This window comes from Fukomys damarensis, unplaced genomic scaffold (assembly GCF_012274545.1).
Source record: "Fukomys damarensis isolate Sample0158 unplaced genomic scaffold, DMR_v1.0_HiC HiC_scaffold_38, whole genome shotgun sequence".
Taxonomy (NCBI): Eukaryota; Metazoa; Chordata; class Mammalia; order Rodentia; family Bathyergidae; genus Fukomys; species Fukomys damarensis.
This window is the reverse complement of record NW_022900950.1, coordinates 22,965,106-22,985,558: the sequence shown is the minus strand read 5'-3', so window position 1 is coordinate 22,985,558 and position 20,453 is coordinate 22,965,106. Positions and strand designations below refer to the sequence as shown.

Here is a 20,453-nt window from a genome sequence, read left to right as displayed (position 1 = left end):
AAAAAAAAAAAAAAAAAAAAAAAAAAAAAAAAGAATGGAAGGGAAAAATTATGTTCTTCATTGAGAGAAACTCGTGGGTAATTTATCAGGCTATTTATTTTGGTAGTAAGCATGTCTACAACTCACTTGCCTGAGTTAATAACCTACGTTAGTTCATATGTTAGAAAATGTATTTTTCTTCACAGTCTATATCCTGGACCACTGGCATTTCTGATTAATGTTCTAGTCTTTGAAGGGCTCAGTGAAGTGTATGCACATATAGAGATCCCATCTTGGGGCCAGGGATTTAACTCAGTGGTTCCATCACATGCCTCCCAAATGCAAGGTTTGATCCCCAGTACAAAAAAAACAAAAAGAAAAAGAAATCCTATCTCGGTGATCTACAAAATTAACATAAAAGCCATGGGAGAGCATTCAGATTTTTCATGTTTGGCATTTATTTAGAAGACACATTTGATAAAATAAAACAGAGGAAAATTATAAGTGACATATTTATCAAAAGTTTCTGATAAAATAGTCTTAATGTTATACAGGTCCATATAGGAGTATTCTCTGAAAAGGAAAATAGGGGTGAAGTTTCTGAGAGATGACAAAAGAGGAACTGTCTACTCCACATGGCCAGTAAGGAATTTGTAAGGTGATCACCAAAGCCAATGTTTCAAAAGAAACATATTGTCATTGCTTTATTGTAATAGGTACATTTTGTAAGTGCTAGCAGATGTATGGAGTCCTGTCTTCACACTCTGCAAGAAAATGTTAAAAACCATACGTTTTCCTTTGATAGTTAAAATTCTCAAAATCAGCTGACATTAAAGGAAGATTCCAAAAAAGGAATTTGAAGTTTTGCTTCCACCTCACATTTTCATGCAACTAACCTGTGACATTTAAAGAATCTATTCTTCTAGAAAATGAAATTATAGGTTTATGAATCATGGTAACTGGAGGAGACTACATAAGAGAAAACTGTCTAGGTCCTTTCACTGAACACATACAGTATGAGACATTCTACATTTACCACCTTTTTACCAAAGTCTAGAAAATGCTGATGCTACCAACAGAATCAAAACTATATAATACTATTCAGTACATTTGCTATTTCCCTCAGTCTAAACTGTTTCATTTCTAAGTGATCGGAAAACTTCTTGTCATCAATAATAACAGAAGCTGAATGAAATCTGTATAAGTAGGTATTCATGTGAGAATATAAATATATACTACATACACATTGTATGATAGTGCATGTCTTTTTTCATGTGTACTTTTAGAAGATACTAAGACTTGGGCCCCTAGCAATATAAACAAAGAACTAAGAGGCCTCTCCATTTTCAAGATTAATGGTGGGGAAAGAGACTGTCAGGGTTCAAAATGGCACCCAAAGTCTATGTAATCACTCAATTTTTAATTTTAACAATAATTTACACAATGTTAGATATGCATGGTATGAATATACAATAATATGTTTGATCAATGGCCACAGAACAAGTTTAGAATTGAGAAGAGATCATTAGTCACGTGCAGTTCTACCCCTATTCCCTGTAGTAAGGAAATATAGCAACCTATTTGTTATTAGTGTTAGGAAATTATTTCTCTCTGGGTAAATAGGGATTTATATGTCTCAGATGTATATTAGAGAAGACGTGAAATAAGACTGTGGTGAGGAGAAGTACTTTATTGCTGGTATTTTTCCCTTACAGACATAACTGCAGCTGAACAGTCGTGAGGAACTGTGTGATGCGTTATCTTGTTCAGCAGCATTACTCACCTTCAGGTCCCGATGGACTACGCCCATCTGATGGCAGTGTAGCACAGCCTCCAGGATCTGCTGTATGCAATGACTGCATGCAAACACCAGGGGGCGTGTGTTAGTTCCAAGCTTACACTCACTGTCTGTATAGCCTCAGAGAGACTGGGTTCAAGTGCAGATCTAGCAGACAACTGGAGTATTTAAATCCTTCCACAGTGTACACATATTGCTCAAGGAGAGTGACTACTGTCCCAGGAAATGTCAGGATATTGCCAGATGTGAGCCAGAATGAGGATCCACTTGTTCTTTCCCAAATCGTTTTTAAATTATTTCATTTCATTCAGGAGCTCATTTCCTAGTTTTAAATTCTTCCAGGAAATGAACTAGAGCATAGATATAAGGTTTGCAGTTGTTGTGTTCTGCTTCCACCCCATGCATACAATTTATTTTCCTATTTTCTCTCACTTTTGCAATGTTGTCCTAAAAGCTGTTCCATTAGCAGCTATTCCATTAGCAGATGAGATTAAACTACAATATGTAATGAATTTTTGATAAATCATTAACTTTATGTGCTTTAATTTAGCTGGCAATTATTATCTTTTGCCTCAGGGTTTGTCGGACTCAAATGGAGCAACAAATAACCAGTTGTTCTGCTACAGCAACCCATGGTCTCAGAACAGAAGTGGTGTTTAAATCTACAGGCAACATACATCACAGGCCAAGGTGAGCTCCAGCTAACAATGGGCATCCAAGAAGGGCCACTCCACATGGCGGGACTGGTTCACTGCTTGGAAACAGAACATGCTGTATTCCTCATATTAGTCCCACCCCACTCCTGTTTTCCCTGCTATGATGTATATTGAGCCTGTAGATAAGCAAACCGAAAGAGGCATCATGCATTATCATTTTGTTGGTTGGTTTAGGAAAAAGTCAGAAAAGGCAAGGGAACCATTTCAATACCACCTCCCCTATGCCCTTTCCCCAGAAAGCAGCAAAGAAACTCCTTTGATTTAGATTTATGGACTCCATATACTGACCTTCAGGTCCCTGTGCACTATGCCATTTAGGTGACAATGATTTACACTTTCTAGAATCTGCTGTATACAATGACTGCAAAGATACAAGGGCAGAATGGAAGGGAAAACATTTTAAAGGCACATAATCACATTGAATACAAAATAAAATGAAAGTTCAAACAAAACAAACAAATGAAAAATTATACTGCTTCACTTTTTTTTGTAGCTTTACACTGGCATTAAATAATATCAAATAAAGCTAATTTTGGTTCTAACAAAAATGACAACCAACACAGAATTTGTGACATGTTCAGACAAAACAATTTGAGCTGTGTTTTTTTCATTGTAAATCTACAAATTAAATCATTTATATACAGAAGAGGAAATTTCCATACTTAAGATAAATTTACAAGTAATCCCAAAATATTCTGGAAAAAACATCTCCAGAGATATAATTTTTCCAGGTATTTCTCAGACACATCTAAACTGTTTAAAATCTGAGGTCACAATTAAACATAAGTGTTGAAACAAGAGGGTAAATGCAAATGAAGTAGCAGGTGAAACAAGGGTTAAAAAGGGGGGGATGACACAGTCACTTTTTTTTTTTTTGAGACAAGATCTAAGTTTCTATCTAAAGTCTATACAAATTAGTTGCCCAGGCTAAGTTCAAACTTGTAATCCTCTTGCCTCAGCTTCCCAGAGTGCTGATACCATAAGCCTGAGCCACTGCAGGTTCATCCATCATATATTTACCATTTTGACTTAGAAGTAGTGATTCCTATATAATGCAAGTCTCCAATAACAGAAGGAGAACTTAAAGTAAACCAGTGACTTGAAGTAAACCCCACTTCAGAATGAAAATACTCTGGGGAAGGTTAGGGAGAGCAGGCAAAAATAAAAAATAAAAAAATAAATAAAAGCTGAAATGCCCAGAGCATGCATTAATTGTTAAATCCATATCCATACATTTCAATGAAGAAAGGCTTATTGCTTATTTGTCAAACTGCACAATTTATATTATATTTATTAAAGGCTCACTGTTGTCAAGTAGACTGCTAATTAAATTGTAGAGGAGAACTCTCTGGCCTGGCATGCACAAGGTCTCATTAGCTGTCATCTGACATGTCATAATGTAGAACACATCACACTGATAAATTCTGTACTCCACTGTGCGATTCTAATGCAAATGTTTATAGCACTACATTTAGCCAAGGATGATGCAAACAATTTGGTAAGGACATTTTCAATTATTTCATGTATAAAATATCATTAAAGAAAATTATTGAACTAAAAATGTAATTGGCATACAATTTATTACATGTAAATATAAAAAAAGTACCTGCTTTATGATACATAGTAGTGACCATGCTTTATCAGAGCTATGGTTAATGATGTTACTCTAGAATGTTCTCTTTCCAGATGATGATTAAGATGCTAATAAAAAAATGGTGCCAGGTACCACAACAGCAACAGAACTTTGCTGTTGTCTGGATATTATTCTTTTCTTTGTTGTTTTGTTTTGTTTAATGGAATGTGCTGAATGTCTATAATTTTGTTCAGATGACTGCAGAACCTGGAAAAGCTGTTGCTGCTATCGATGCATAACATACTGCTATTATTAGTCTTTTTATATAAAAGTTGAGTTGCCATTGTACAGAAATAGACAGCCATATTGGTCTAGAAATGTTAATTTTTTAAATTTTTATTTTTCCATTTGTACAGGGGTAACGCATTGTACTAAATATGTAAGGTCATATCTACGTGGGTTTGATTACAGAAACTAAAAAGTATTCTCTAAATAATGAAAAAAAGAAAAAGATAAGACTACAAGAGCAAGAAGCAATTTAAATATATTAAGGGACCATTTTCATCTTCAGAATTAAGGATTATTTTAATCTTACATCATTGCCTTTTCTCTTTTATGTTCCTAAGTTTTATTTTAGGATTCCCTATTTTTAATGTTCATGCACAGATTTCTTTAACTGAAATACCAAATAGTTTCTATGGTGTGGAAAACTATAATAGTACACAAGATCCTACTGAGATAATTAATAATGTGAAATAGGAAGTAAAGGGCTAAAGGTGTAGGGAAAGTGGGAAGGGTGGGGAAAAGGTAATAAGGGAGAGTAAAAAAGTATGAGAAATGGAAAAAATGGAAATAAAGTGTTTGTAAATGGGGAGGGGAGGAGGGGGTGAAGGGAGGGCAGGCACAAGGGGAAAAAATGAGAATTAAGACCTATTATGTAAAGGTACAAGATCCCGATGATGAATGCAACTGTACTGTATACGTACATTGTACCAATAAACTCAATAAAAAGAAAAAATATTGATCATGATTGTGATTTTCTAGTTCTAAATCTATTAACAGTACCATAAAAAAGCCCCCCATGGGTGGTGGGTCATTACCTTTAAACCATGAGACTCTTTTTCCTTTATAATCATGTTCACTTCATATCCTTTATTAGGATTATTTCTTTCTTTTCTCTAACCATAAGCATAATTTATTTGCCGCAAGAAATAATGGAAAAGTAAATAAACAATATTTGTATTAAATGAGCTACTTTTTACCAGGATGGATTCAATTCTTAAAATTTCTCAGTGCTAGAAATGTACACGGTTGGCTAGCATTCTACAATAGAGCCACACCCCTAGTCCCCAGTTCTTTAGTTATTGTGAGCAGTAAGAAAATAGACTTTTGGATTTGCCCATCCATTGGAAACTGGATAAAGAAGATGTGGTTTTTCTATAAAATGCAATATTACTCAGCCATAAAGAACGAGAAAATAGATTCATTCATAGGAAAATGGATACATATTGAAGATATGCTCCTAAGTGAAATAAATAAGTCACACATGTGTAAATACCGAATAGTCTCTCTGGTGTGAATAATCTGCAATAAAACATAAGATCCTAATAAGATTACTGTCATTTAGAAATGAGAAGAAAGGAGCTAAAGGTGTAGGGAAGGTGGGATGGGTAGGGGAAGGGTAACAAGGGAAAAGAAAAAAAAGTGAGATAATGAAAAGATGAAAATAAAGTGTTTGTAGATGGGGAGGGAAGGAGGGGGTGAAGGGAGGGTAGGGGTAAGGGGAAAAAATGAGAATCAAGACTTGTCATGTAGAGGTACAAGATCCCAACAATGAATGTAACTGTACTGTATCCCTAAAATGTACCAATAAACTCAATTAAAGCTGAAAAAAAAATAGACTTTTGGGCCAGGGATTTAACTCATTGGTTCTACTGCCTGCCTCGCAAATGCAAGGACCCAAGTTTGATACCCAGTACCCCAAAAAAATATATAAATAAAAATAAAATAAAATAGACTTTTATAAAGTTGATTAATTTGATGCTAGGGGTTGAACTGAGGGCCTTTGCACCTAGACACATCCCCAACCCTTTTAACATTTTTTTATTTTGAGTCAGAGTCTCACTAAGTTGCCCAATGGGTGCCACAATATTGCAATCCTGCTGCTTCAGCCACCCAGAATGCTAGGATTATAGGCTTGTGTCTTGTGTCATCATGCCTTGCTTTGCAAATGCAATGGACCCTCGACTTATGAACTCTGTTCCTGAGGGCTGGTTGTAACTCAAGTTGGCCAACTGAAGGCTCAGGTCCTCTACACAGGCTTCAAAGTCTCTCTCCTGTATACAGGAAGATCTCAGTGTCCTTAAAGAGAAACAGACCCAGGAATTCTCAATTAACCCCACACAAGAAAGGATGTTGCAACGTTTCTTCCAGAACTCTTTTTTTTTCCTTATTGAGTTTATTGGTACATTTTAGGTATACAGTACAGTTACACTCATTATTGGGATCTTGTACCTTTACATGACAGGTCTTGGTTCTCATTTTTTCCTCTTGTCCCTGCCCTCCCTTCATCCCCTCCTCCCCTCCCCCTTTACTAACACTTCATTTCCATTTTTTTATTTTCTCATATTTTTTTTCTTTTCCCTTATTAGCCTTCCAGAATTCTTTAAGGGTTAAATCTGTATTTGAGACTTTCCGGAAGCACAAGCAGGCAGCATTTGAGCTGTAACTCAAGACTTTGTAAGTTAATACTAAAATTCTGGTTGTAACCTAAATTGTTGGTATGTCAGGCTGGTTGTAACTCAAATGGTCCACTGTATTTCAATAATATATTGTTTATGTTTGTAGTTGGGAAGAGAATATGTCTTCTCTTTGATTTCCTAGCCTAAAGTAGTTATGGGTACTTCTCAAACTTAATGCAAATATGCATATCAAAAGATCCAACAGTGTCTGTCCTATTACTTATGGGGCATTACAAGAGTAAAAAGAGTATCTGTCTTAATTTCAGCCAATATTTTTCATACCTAATGTATGTTTAATATAGCATTGACAGGTAAGCTATATAAATATGCCCTAACTTGTCTACAAGCTTGATTAAAATTATTACTCTCCTGCAAGTGGCAAATAGGTATTGCAAGGCTGCTCTGAGGCCCTTTTCTGGGGCTTGTAAAATTGGAGGTAAATGAAACAACTAATGATTCATTCATCATAGTATAAGTGACACAATTTTCTATTTGACTTTGGCAGTAAAAATGCCATTAAGAAATTAGAGTGTAGTCATATACAGAAAGATTCCCAGAATGCCAGAAACAGTAGCTTAGTAAAAAAAAATCAGTAATTCAGAAGGGAGTTTGTGTGTGGATGCCGTATTTTGGTGGGACAGGAAACTCCAATTGTCAACTGAACATCCGCAAAGGGTCTAGCTTGGTGGGGGTATAGTGCTAAAATCGGAATAGCTCCATTCTAAGACAGAAAGCCATCTCATATAAGATGTGACTCCTAGGTAAACTGCTGGAATTCACTTAGCAAAAGATAAGGGCAAGGCCAGATGGCTGGAAAAAGGGATCATAACACTGCAGGAATTCAAATCCACTTAAAAAAGAGTTTGGTACTTTGGACCCTATGATAAAAAAAAAACAAACCTTAATAAGCGAAAATTTAGGAAATGTCACAATATAAAATAACTTCTGCCCCTTACCCTGCTTAATTCAGAATTAACCTGTACCGGGAGACACCTAATCTCCTCACAAAAGTGTGTAAGGAACCATTGTTAGCTTTGTTAATCAAAGTAGCTCCCTTCCCCCTGGCTAGAGTAGGCAATTAAATGAATCTAAAAGGTAACTTCCCTAACAAAGAATTAGCCCCATCTCCACCCCGAGATAAGTTTTCTTCCCCCTCACAAGTGCCCAGCAACACCCAATAAAAATAAAAAATAGAAAATAGCACCAATGAAAAAGAGAGGATTTCAAGCCTCCCAAACCCTACAAATTTATGCTTTAGAAGGGGGTCTGGACTCTCGACACGGAACCACTGTACTGGTGAGGTATGAGGGTCCAGGCTCGAGCTTGCAATAAACTCCTCAAGTGCATTTACATTGGACTCAACTCCTTGGTGGTCTTTGGGGACTTCAAGATCTGGGCACAACGGGGGGTGGGGGTGGTGGGGGTGGTGCAGCCTTAGACAGAGGAGCAGATAGCCAGAGACTGGATTCTTAACAACTTCTCATTTATGTGGTTAGTGTGCTCATGGCTCTTGATCATATTTTTTTTAACAAGTAGTAACTACAGAATATATAAAGAATGCAGAGAAAAATTAAAATCATATAGTCCAAATAAAACATCTGTGAAAATCTGTCAAGTAAAAAGATTACCCCTGAACATCCTGAAATATCTGAATAAATATTTTCAAGATGGGGTTCCAAGAACTTTAATGAAATTTCCAGGCATAAAAAGCCAATAATAATGTTTTAAAGAGACCACTGTTTGTTTGTTTGTTTGGTCTGTTTTTGCTGTTGACTAGATGTGAGCTATTGGGTAGAACATCTGTGATGACAGAAATGATCTCTTCCCAATTGTTAGCCAGTACCATTTCTGACTACTAAAGCCCTTGGCAGGCAGCTAGCCCAACTGAGGACTGAGAGTAATGTTTAGGCCACATCTTTCTTTTCCCTTTAAGAATCATGCTGGAAAACCTTAAAAAAAGAGAGACTTCAATAAGAGAGGACTTTGTAACAAGAAATCCAAATAGTACTGTGACATTCTCATAAATACTAAGAAATGTCACTTGAATCTTTTTTATCTTGCCCAGGGCAAGTAACTTACCTGGCATCAGCTTCACTGTAATATTCTCTGGCCACTATATCTTCAAACAGTTCACCTCCAGTAACTCTATGAAGACAAATAATGATAATCACATTAAAAAAAAAAATCAGGCATCAATAGATTTGCAAGTAAGGTTCACATAGAATTTTTTTTTATTTTTAAATTATCAAAACTAAGCATTTTAAAACATTATGATATACAATTTTCCAACAGTCAAAACTACAATCTAAACACCTCCATGGGTTTCTAGATCCTAAGATCACAGTTTTTCTGTATGTCATAAGGACATTGAACAACATCTTTTACAGGAAATGGTTTCTATGAAAGTCTTCATTTTAGTCCTCTAAATATTAATTGAGGTCTGGCAAAATGTACAGCACAGTTCAGGAACATTTTCTGAACAAAGAGGGAAAATATGCATCTTAGCTGCTCAGTGTGAGTTTGCAAATTGTTTCTATCTTTTACTACTTGTGTGTGTATGTGTGTGCTGAATCACTAAACATCTACACTTCTCCCTTGCAAATGCTCATACTTCACATACACAATTTTCTTACAAAATTGAGATTATGCAATATCCACAAATAAACTGTGTTTTCCACATTATATTAAATCAAAAGTGCAATTTCATTTTTAAAATAACAGCAACATAGAATTATGCATATGTGTGTGTGCATGTGTGCACACACATATATGTGCATATTTTAGGGTCTTTCAAGAAAAAAAATTCTTACAAGTAAAATTTCTCATCAAAGAGTTCCCACATTTGAAATTTTGTTGGGAGACAAGGGTGAGCTGCCTCCCAAAATAGTTCAGTTTATGGTTGAGAAAATAGAGGCCTGAAGAAGTTAAGTGACTTGTCCAAGATTACACAGCATCTATGGCATGGGCAGGCTACCCACAGCCCACACGTGTGGCCACTGCCCAGTGCAGCCTTCCCGTAATGATCCTGCCACATTTTCTAGATGTGTAAAGGGCACAAATTATTTGAAAAAAAAAATCATCAAGTGAAGGAAACGTGTTTTGTGTATGAGCATTATAGAGTGAGATGTGAAGATAGTTTTTCTCTTTGTTTTCACTTCTTTTTGTGCATTATTACCTTCTGGAACATCATCAAATATAGCATGTTCCAGGGACTACCAGTTATTATTTTCTTCTCTAGACTTTTTTCCTAAAGGAAAACACAGGGTAGCGAAAACTGTAAGTTTATCAGGACATTACTCCACTCTCCCCTCTCTATTCAATTCCGAATTTTTAAAAGTCTCTTATTAATTTGGGAATATTTCTAGTCCTATTATTTTTACATATAAAATGTGACCTAAAGTGATCATATTAAGCTTCATATGGCCTTGTTCTTAAAAACAGGATACATGTAATTTCATTTAGCAGCATAGGTATTTTCTCCACTTAAAATCTATAATAATATGCAACCATGAAGATGCCCAAGATAAATTATAATACAAAATAATTAATAGAAAGTACTCAGGCTACCACTGAGCTATAACTTTAGAGTGATATAGAGTTTTTTTAACAGTGAGTTTTAGATTTTGTAGTTAGGTATTGTTGATACCATTCATTCTCATCTTTTAGCATTCATTCTTATATTTAAAATATTTTATGTAAATAATCATTTTATCACATTGGTGACATGTATAATAGATATCTAAGAAGAAAAAAGTGGGAGTTATAGTAAAATCCACTGCCTGAAAAAGAAACTAATGCATTTTCTATCTTTAATATATTTCTAAACTCACATCATTGTTTAATAGAGCACAAAATTAATCAGTAGTTATTACAGAGTTTTGAACATATGCTATATGAAAATTCATATAATGGCACAAATTCAATTGGTTCCATGAATAAACTGTTAGATTAATTAATTAGAGATTAATTAATAAATAGATGCCACAGTTCTGTTAGGAAGCATATCAATTATAGATTTGTAGCATTATCACTCATAAATATCTAGAACATTTGAGTTTATAGGGAAAAAGAAATAATCTAGGCAAAAATGAGATTCATATAACAAAAAGAAATATTTTTTTGCTGTTTTATTTATAAATAGTTTGATTCATATTGTATTGCTCTGAAAAATGAATTATCCTTTTGTTTGTAATTTGTGTATTTGTAAGTTATATAAAAAATAATCCAAAGTAGTTGGGCATCAGAATGCTGAGAAGGATGGTAAATTCAAGACCAGTCAGGGCAACTTAGCAAGTTCAAGGCCACTCCAGACTATACAACAAGATCTTGACTCAAAAACGTGAAAAGTAGTTTTATATTGAATAAACATTTGTAAAATTTCATAAATACAGCTTTTACTGTGAGGCTACAGATGGTAGAGTCTAAGATGGGTCTCTAAATAGTAAAATGGTGCACATTGCCTAAAAAGTAGCTCTATCTTGGAGATAAGAACTGTGGGTGCCTGAGGTGGTGGAGGAAAAGCCAAGAGCCTCACGTTGGAGCCAGACTGGAAAATAGAAATCAAAACCAGGGCCCAGCTGGTGTGCAGGCAGATAGCATCTTGCGAAGGCAGGTCCAGGAATCTCCCATTAAAAAAAAAAAAAAAATTCCCCTTGGAAAATAAGCATGAAGCTGGAGAATAAACCTCATGAACTGAGACCATTAGACCCGGAATCTCAGCCTCTAAGCAGGGGCAACACAGGTCCACCAAGGATTTAAGCAACAGATTTTTGTTTACTTGTCCATTTGTGGAAACATTTTTCTTGGCACTCAAGTGATGTGTGTGGTTTAGTCTAGTGATGAAGGCAGACACTGTGATGGTGATACACTCATCCACCTGCACTTATCTAACACACTGCCTTCCAAACAGCAGCAGCAGATATTCACTGGGTGCTACTATGTGTGCCACAGATGGAATATTTATGCCCTCCCCGCTTTTCTGTGTTAAAATCTGGGAAATGGGGACTATGGGAAGTAATTAGGTCATAAGAGAAAGCCTTCATGAATGGGATTAGTGCCCTTAAAAGGGACCCCAGAGATCTCTCTCCCTTTTTCCTCCAAGAGAGAACACTCAGACTGCTAGCAAGAGCTGGGGAGAGGTCACGAGTCAGGGTAAAGTTGGTCAGGTTCCTTTCATGGGACTGTCCCCTGTGCAACAAGATTGTCAGCCTCAGTCCCCACACTATGGGCTAGCAGCATGGCCATGCCAATGTGACATCCAGAAGGCCCATACCTCCCATTTCCAGTCACTGCAGTGGCCTCCTAGAAACTCCTAATAACAAGTGATTTAAGGCACAAACTCTGTGAAGATACAGTAGAAAATGAAGATCTCTCAGCATCATGTTCTGAGATTCAGAGTAAATCAAGCCAACCACCAGTGTAAAGATCTTTCAGGCAGATCATATAAATGACAAACACTGAACTTTCAGCACCTTACATAGAGCCTGGCACTCACAGGGAGCTGAATAAATGTTCATTGAGGGAATAACTAAATGGCTGAATGAAACTATCATCATCAGTTTCATAATGTTATAGCATGAGCTAGAATCTAAGGATGAACAGACGGAATCATCTCTCATATATATTACTTTTTTTCAGCTTTACCATATATATTATTTATCTAAACATTTGAACTACACTTGCTAATTCTATCTCCAAAATGAAACTGAAATTGTCTTCTTTCTAAATCTTCTTCAGTGTTACCAGATCAAGTCAACACCATGGTTTATGACACTGTATTAGCCTAATTGGCCGTTTCCTCTCATCTCACTGCTGTTAATTTGCTATGTAATAGCTTTAAATGTGTATCATATTTTGCATATACCAGCATGAAGTTTTTTAATAGCTGTCTACTGATTTTTCTTTTATTGAGTTTTTTGGTACATTTTCTGTATAAGTACAATTATATTCATCACTGGAATCTTGTACCTTTACATAACAGGTCTTGATTCTCATTTTTTTCCCCTTGTCCATGACCTCCCTTCACCCCCTCCTCCCCTCCCCATTTACAAACACTTTATTTCCATTTTTTCATTTTTGTCATATTTTTTTCTTTTCCCTTATTACCTTTCCCCTACCATTCCCATTTTCCCTACACCTTTAGCCCTTTTCTTCCTATTTCACATGGTCAGTTTTCTCATTAGGATCTTATGTACTGTTACAGCTTTTCATACCAGAGAAACTATTCGGTATTTAGACATGTGTGACTTATTTATTTCACTTAGGAGTATATCCTCAACATGTATCCATTTTCCTATGAATGAATCTAATTTCTCATTCTTTATGGCTGAGTAGCATTCCATTTTATAGAAAAACCACATCTTTATCCAATTCTACTTTGTAATAGCTAAATCTTTTTTTTGTTTTTTTTTGTACCAGGGATTGAACTCAGGTCCTTGCACTTGCAAGGCAGGCCACCGAACTGCTGAGCTAAATGTCCAGCCCACTGTAATAGCTAAATCTTGGAAACAGCCCATTTGCCCATAAATTGGAAATTGGATAAAGAAGATTATTTTTCTAAGTAAACTTCTTCCATTACCCCCGACATCTCTCAACCCCTACAGGGGCCCTTTCCTGTCTGCTCTAGCCATCATGGCCTTCTTTAAGACCCTGAAGTGTACAGGATTCCTTCTATCTACCCTAGGACTTTTTCACTTGCTCATCTCTCTTCCAGGACATTCCCAGTTTGTCTACCTCTACTAGTTGCTAAGTCCTTGTTGACCATTGCCATGAGGTGTCACCCAAAGATTTCTGTATTAAGTGTTTAATTTCCAAAGCAGTAATATTCAGAGGAGGAGCCTAGAGTGGTAATTGGATCAAAGGGGCTTTAGCTTTACTGGTAGATTAATCCATAATTTGATGGCTGTACGGGGAGGTGATGGACACAGGAGGTGGGGCTTAGTTGAAGGGAATGACATATAATGCTGTGACCTTAGGGACTATACTGGTTCCTGGAACCTGCCTCTCTGGATCTCTTTCTGCATCCTAGAGGCCATGAGGTGAGCAGTATCCCCGCACCACACCCTTCTACATGTTTCTGTTTCACCACAGGATGGACTGGGCCCTTTGCAACCATGAGCTCAAATCAATCTTTCCTCTTTTAAGTTGTCTTTCTACAGTATTTAATCACAATAGTGTAAGCCCAACAACACAACCATCAGAATTTGCCTTGAATTTTATACTCTCAGATAAATTATCTTCATCTACATCCATTTATCTTCATCCTTGAGCCCTGAGTTCTTCTTCATGATATTTAAGACAATAATAATTGCAGTGTTGCCTTGGTTCATGAATTTAATTTGTTCCATGATTGTGGGGAAGAAAGCCATTGTTGTGTTCATCACCCATTGCTGGGTCCACAAACAAAAGCAAATTTTTTGCTGAGTGCTTCTATTTGGGAATAAAATTGTTTGCAAACAGAAATGTTCATGAACCAAGTCCTTACTTTTACATGTTTGTGCATTCATTGCTTTAGTGTTTAATCATTCTTGAATATAGCAACTCTGGGAGAGAAGAACTGGTTCCTGTTTTTCAATTTTAATATAACAATTTCCTGTGACATAGCTGGTGGTTATTAAATGCCAACTGAGTAAATGTTCCCAGGAAGCCAGGTGTGTTGCATGATTACACGCCAAGATCATCATGTTGATATTACTGATTCCTATTACCATTACATTTTGTTAAAAAGCCAAGGATCTCCTAAGCAGTTTTCCTCTAGAAATCATTTATTTCAATTTTGGTTCCTGTATCTGTTTACCAGACAAAATTTGTCAATACATGAATCATTTCTGATCACAAATGCAGAAAGTATTTGTCAAATTTATTATAACGCATATGTTTGGATTAGAGGCTGATGGGGCAAAACTAGAAAGTGCAATGCTGCGAAGATGAGCAGCTATGTTTGTATTTCATTTCTTGAACTGAATCCACATTTCCTTTTTTATACCTGAGTACAGAGAACACACAATCTGTCTGACTTCTGTCTGATTTGGAATAGATATTTTCTAACTGAATACTGAGTGAGGATATCCCTGAATCAGTGGATTATTTGTGGGTATCAAGGAATGATTTTCATGATAGATTACAAATCAGATGATGGAAATCAAAAAGGTCTAAGAGCTGCTTTAGCAGAAGGTCCAGAGAGTTTCTTATTGATCCTGAGATGGGTAGATTTGCTGAGTCACACTCAGAAGTATAGTAAAGATGACAAAACAGAGATGGTTCATAGAACTGTTGTACTTAAAACCTAATGGAGACCAGAAGGAGAAATGCATCATGTTGGGGAAGGCACATACGGGACACTAGTAGCAAGATAGTGTATCCAGAGGCACTGTACCATCTGGGCCATGGAATGGAATGGGGAAGTGGGATGGGATAGGAAGATCCTAAATCATTCATGACAGCACTGACTTTATTTGTTTTTCTGATTCTGGAATCTATCCCTTTAATATCATTACAGTTTTCACCTTCTCGTCTTGTTCTACTTCATTCTGATCACTTCTGTTTCACTCCTCAGTTTCTAAGGAGCTTAGGGAATGGCTCATCTAGCATGTATGAAGCCCTGAGTTTGATCCCAACATAGCAGAAACAAACAAAAAATAATATTTCCTGAACAAAAGTAACATACTGCAGCACTGGTCATTTGAAAAAAAAAAAATGTGCATGACATAATCAAAGCCACAATGAGATACCATCACATACCCATTAGAATGACCATGATTAATGAAAAAGAAAATTACAAATGTTTGTGAAATGTGGAGAAATGGAAGCATTTTTACACTACTGGTAGGAAAGAAAAAATGGTAGAGCCATTGTAGAAAACAGTGCAGTAATTATTCAAAAAACATTAAAAGCATAAATGCTATATGACTAAGCAATTCTGCTTCTGGGTATACACCAAAGAATTTAAATCTTGGTATATCTTGGTTTGTAGAAGCATTATTCATAACAAACCAAGTGCTAACAACAGATGACCAGATAAGTGTTACAAAGTGTTACATACACACAGTAGATATTTTTCAGTCTTAAAAAGAAATTCTGATACATGCTACAATGTGGACATTCAGGACATTATGCTAAGTGAAATAATCCAGTAACAACAATAACAAAACAACAACACTCTGTGATTCTAATACTCCAAGTGCCCAAAATAATCAAAATCATAAGAAAGAATGTGTGGGGTAGTTGCCAGAGGTTGGAGTAAGAAACAGGGAATTGATTAGTGGGTATATACTTTCAGTTTTCATGATGAACAGAGTTCTAGAGATAGATAGTGGTGAGACTTGCTCAAAAATGTGAATGTACTTAACACTAGTGAACTGTACTTAAAATTAGTTGACAGTAAATTTCATATTATATGTATTTTACTACAATAAAAATAAAGCCAAACAAAACATAATGTGTGATGACAGCAATCATAATGAACATAGCAATGGCAAAGTACTATGCATAATCCAGTAAACATTAGATAAATATTGCTAATTCCTATGCTTTGTGGGTTTTATAAGGCTTCAAAAATCATCCATACAATTGTTGTGACTACACAGTGAACAGTTTACATCAGAAAGTTGTTAAAATTGATAATTTCTTTCCCACTTTTTACTTAAGAGTATAGTCAAGTAGAGAGTGAAGCAGGCTAAACATTCTAGTCTGATATTAGCTAAATCTGTGAGAGCAGATTAGGTCAAAAATTTTGCCATGATGTACTTTACTTACTCATAAAATGTGAAGAGAAAAGACAGCATTTCCCTTCATCTGGAGCCATGAGAAAGGGTTGCCAATTTGTTTTCCACAAGGGAGGCCTATAATCCAAGCCTCTGATGTTCTCTAAGCAAACTGCCACACCAAAACCATTTCTCAGGACACAGAAACACCGTGGTTCCACTCACATCTTGCACAAGGAACTCAATTTTAATTATGCTCCACTCACCTAGATATGGCTAGCATGATCCCAGAACGTCTAGGGGCACCCACTGAAGCAATGAAATGTCCTTGCCCCAGGAAGATCAACTCTGAAAGTAAATAGTCTGCTGTATTGTCTGTGAGTTGTAAGCTCTTTGTAAGTCCTATGGAAACCTTCATATTGAATTTAAGGCCACATAAAGCTGTGTTTTAGATACCAGCTCCCAACATGTTCCATCAGAGAGCAGGTCCTATCTTTTCTTGACCCAGAGTGCTCTACCAAGGGTCAGATTGCCTCCTTGGGAATGGATAAGTAGTAATTACACAGCTTTGTGGCAGCCCAGCTCTTAGCTCATCAAAATCCCGCTTCACACATATACAGACAGTGCGAGGATGGATGAGTTGATACAAAAATGCATTCAGTATTTTGGAAGAAGATATAACAGTTGATAACACAATACTTGTGTATACATATATATGAAACATTTAAAAAAGAACCTGGAAAATATCAATGACTCATTCAGGCAAATTGTGGAAAGTACCATGTTAAGCCATTGGGCTCTCCTACCAAGCATGGGTTTGATCTGTCATCCCAGTCCTTGGTATGGAAGCTAGGCCTACACCCCCTTTTGGAGGTGATCAATCTGGCTGCACATAATTGATTACAGTGTAGAAAACAAGCTGGACAACAATAATAATATTCTCTTAAAGAAGGGAGAATAACACACTCAGATGATCTGCAATATACATAAACTACAAACAGACAAATTCAATCTTTTACTCATTTAACTTTCTGCTTCATCTACCCAAGCTAACTGTATACACTGGTCACATTAGTAAAAGTAAATTAATAAATTTTAAGTCATCTTTTAAGTATTAGCGTCCCTAATTTTACCAATGGTCTCAATATTTTTACTAATATGCTATCATGCACATATCAGATAGCAATTTTAAAAGGTGAAAGAATTTTAACTTATATCAAAGACTTGATATTATACTATGGAGTATAATTATTTTTTATTTATCTCCACATTAAAATCATTGTTCTTTTAAAAAATCTCCCATATTATCAAAAGTTCTACTGATATTGTTACTTGTTATTTTGGGTAATCCTTAGAGAAAAATAATAATTACTTTATAATAAATATCTGCCATTAAACTACTAATAAATGTTACTAATTATTGTCTTGTAAGCCATAGATCACTAATAACTTTACAAGTAAAGGATCAGCCAAAGGATCTTTAGAGGGTAGGCTGATTTCTTCCTGTGTAAGTTTTCATTGTTAATGCCAAGGCAATCATGTGAGGCTGAAAATAGCATGATAGATAAATTTTGTTTCATACGTGAAATACATTAAAACAATTTCTTCATTTCAGTAATTCATCAAAAAGTTGGTTTTAATCATGAGAAAATGAAGCTTTATTCAGTCACAATGAATATGTTATGGAAGCAGCAAAGCTATTGTAGATGACGAGTGAGGGCCCAAGATCCTTCTAACAATAACCTAGAAAGATCCTGGACCAAAGGTAACATAGTGAAGCTGCTACTGATGTTATACATAGATACAGGCTCTAAGACAGCACGTTTTCCAGGCTCTGAAATGTTGTGTTTTCCAACAAGGCAGACCAGGAAATGACACCATGTATCTGTTATGGGTATTCATGCAGTAGAACAATCTACTCTTTGCTGGTAAGGACACAGTGTAACTGTTGATACCCCTGGGTATACAGATGTGTACAAAGGAAGGGCCCAAACCTGTGTGTGACTGCAAACTTCTGAAACACACACATAGCTGTGAGGAGTTGTGTATAGCAGGAGATCCTCTACTACGTTCGCCAGTTGGAGACTCATTCACTGTCACAGCTTTCTTTGTTTTTTTTTGATAGTACAAGTTGATTTGTGGAGAGTAAGTCTTTCTACATCATTGTTACTTATATACTAATTCTACAAATGTTACCAAACTGTCTCCCCGATATGTTATAAGGTTTGCCCTGCCAATGACAGGGATACAAAGAAATGGGTTGTACATTCTATTGTCAACCATGTAGCTACTGGAAGAAAACAAAAACATACACCAAAAATTATATTCTGTGGAGTATGTTTCAAGTCAAGAAGTCTTTAAAGTCAGAATTCTTTTTTTTTTAAATTGAATTTATAGGTACATTCTAGGTAGACAGTACAGTTACACTGATTGCTGGGATCTTGTACCTTTCCATGCCAGGTCTTGGTTCTCATTTATTTCCCTTGTCCCCACCCTCCCTTCACCCCCTCCTACCCTCCCCACCTTCAAAAACTTTAGTTCCATTTTAACATTTTCTCATATTTTTTCCTTTTCCCTTATTCCCCTTTCCCTATCCTCAATATGGAATACTACTCAGCCATAAAGAATGAGAAAGTAGATTCATTCATAGGTAAATGGGTACATTTTGAGGATATACTCCCAAGTGAAATAAATAAGTCACACATATGCAAATACTGAATAGTTTCTCTGGTGTAAAGTCAGAATTCTTAAAGCCTGCCACATCCTAGGTTAGAGAAATGCTTCATTTACAGAGGAAGCAGGTGTGACTTAAGAAGTAAGTCTCACCCAATACTCATCTTACTGGCATGAAGAAAGGAAGAAAATCAGCATAAAGGGAGGATGTGTGGGCTGTGTGGCCTCACTGATGAGTAAGCAGTGGCATCCGCAATGAAGCACTGCACCAACTGATGGCTGGTGCCAGAAAGTCAAGTCAAGAATCCTGTCACCTCTTGTCACTAACTGAAATGAATGAATTCTTGCTACCTCCTCCATCTTCTTTGTTGTTGGTGGTGTCATATTAGTGACACAGAATAATGAGTATTTTTGGTATACGGGCACATGCATATAATATACACTGATTATTTTCATCCTCTCCCTGACCACCTTCTGCATCTATAAATGTCCACTGTCTAGCTTCCTGTCATTTCCCTTTTTATTTATTTTTAGATTGTTCATCCAAGAGAAAATGTGATATTTAACTGAAACTGGCTTATTCTGCTTAACATGGTGGTCTCCAGTTCTATCTATTTTCATGTTAACTAATGTGATTTGGTTCTTCTGTGTGGCTAAGTGATATTCCATTCATTGTATATATTTATATCACATTTATTTTGTTTTCCATGCCTTACAAAGAGCTCCAGAATACTGCTATCTGGAACCAGGAAATAAATTATACCATACAAAGGATAAGCAAAAAAAAAAAAAAAAAAAAAAAAAAAAAAAAAAAAAAAAAAAAAAAAGGAGGGAGTAATAAATTCACAAAGTCTAGAATGAGGGAAGAAATGTGGTGGCACAGGAATGCCCATCAGAAACAAGTAAGCTATAGATAGTATAGAAAAAGGGAGAAGAGGAGCAAAAGGATTGGAAGTAGGAGTCTCAATCTCTTCTGATTTGGTGCCAATCCTTACTTCCATCTTTTATAATAAATACTTAGGTTGTCCCTTACTATTGAAAAAAACTTCCCTAAACTAGCTTCTCTCTATTACTTCCAACTCCCTTTCTTCCATCATTCTCATATGCTCTAATGGTTGTATCTTTATGATGGAAACTGGTATCACAGGATTTCCCTGTTTATCTGAATAAAGAAGTAAGTTGATCTAGGTTTTCTTTTCCAAGATAATGTCAGATTAACTTTCACCTAGGATCACAGAAACAATGCTTCTTGAAGGGATGTCTGGAGTGTAA

The 20,453-nt window shown here is 36.0% G+C and overlaps 1 protein-coding gene across 13 annotated transcripts in view; it reads right to left on the bottom strand.

Annotated features, from left to right (window-relative positions):
- Camk2d (calcium/calmodulin dependent protein kinase II delta) overlaps positions 1-20,453 on the bottom strand; it is a 352,869-nt gene that overhangs the window by 90,819 nt on the left and 241,597 nt on the right. For 7 of the 13 annotated variants that reach the window (XM_010633829.2, XM_010633833.2, XM_033760055.1 and 4 more), the window contains exons 5-6: positions 8,887-8,952; positions 2,782-2,854 (exon numbers count right to left, since the gene is read on the bottom strand). In XM_010633829.2, the coding sequence (XP_010632131.1) occupies positions 2,782-2,854; positions 8,887-8,952 (139 nt within the window). Of the gene's footprint in view, positions 1-1,762; positions 1,836-2,781; positions 2,855-8,886; positions 8,953-20,453 lie in introns of all 13 variants that reach the window. The other 6 variants (XM_033760056.1, XM_010633832.2, XM_033760058.1 and 3 more) reach the window with 1 other exon arrangement.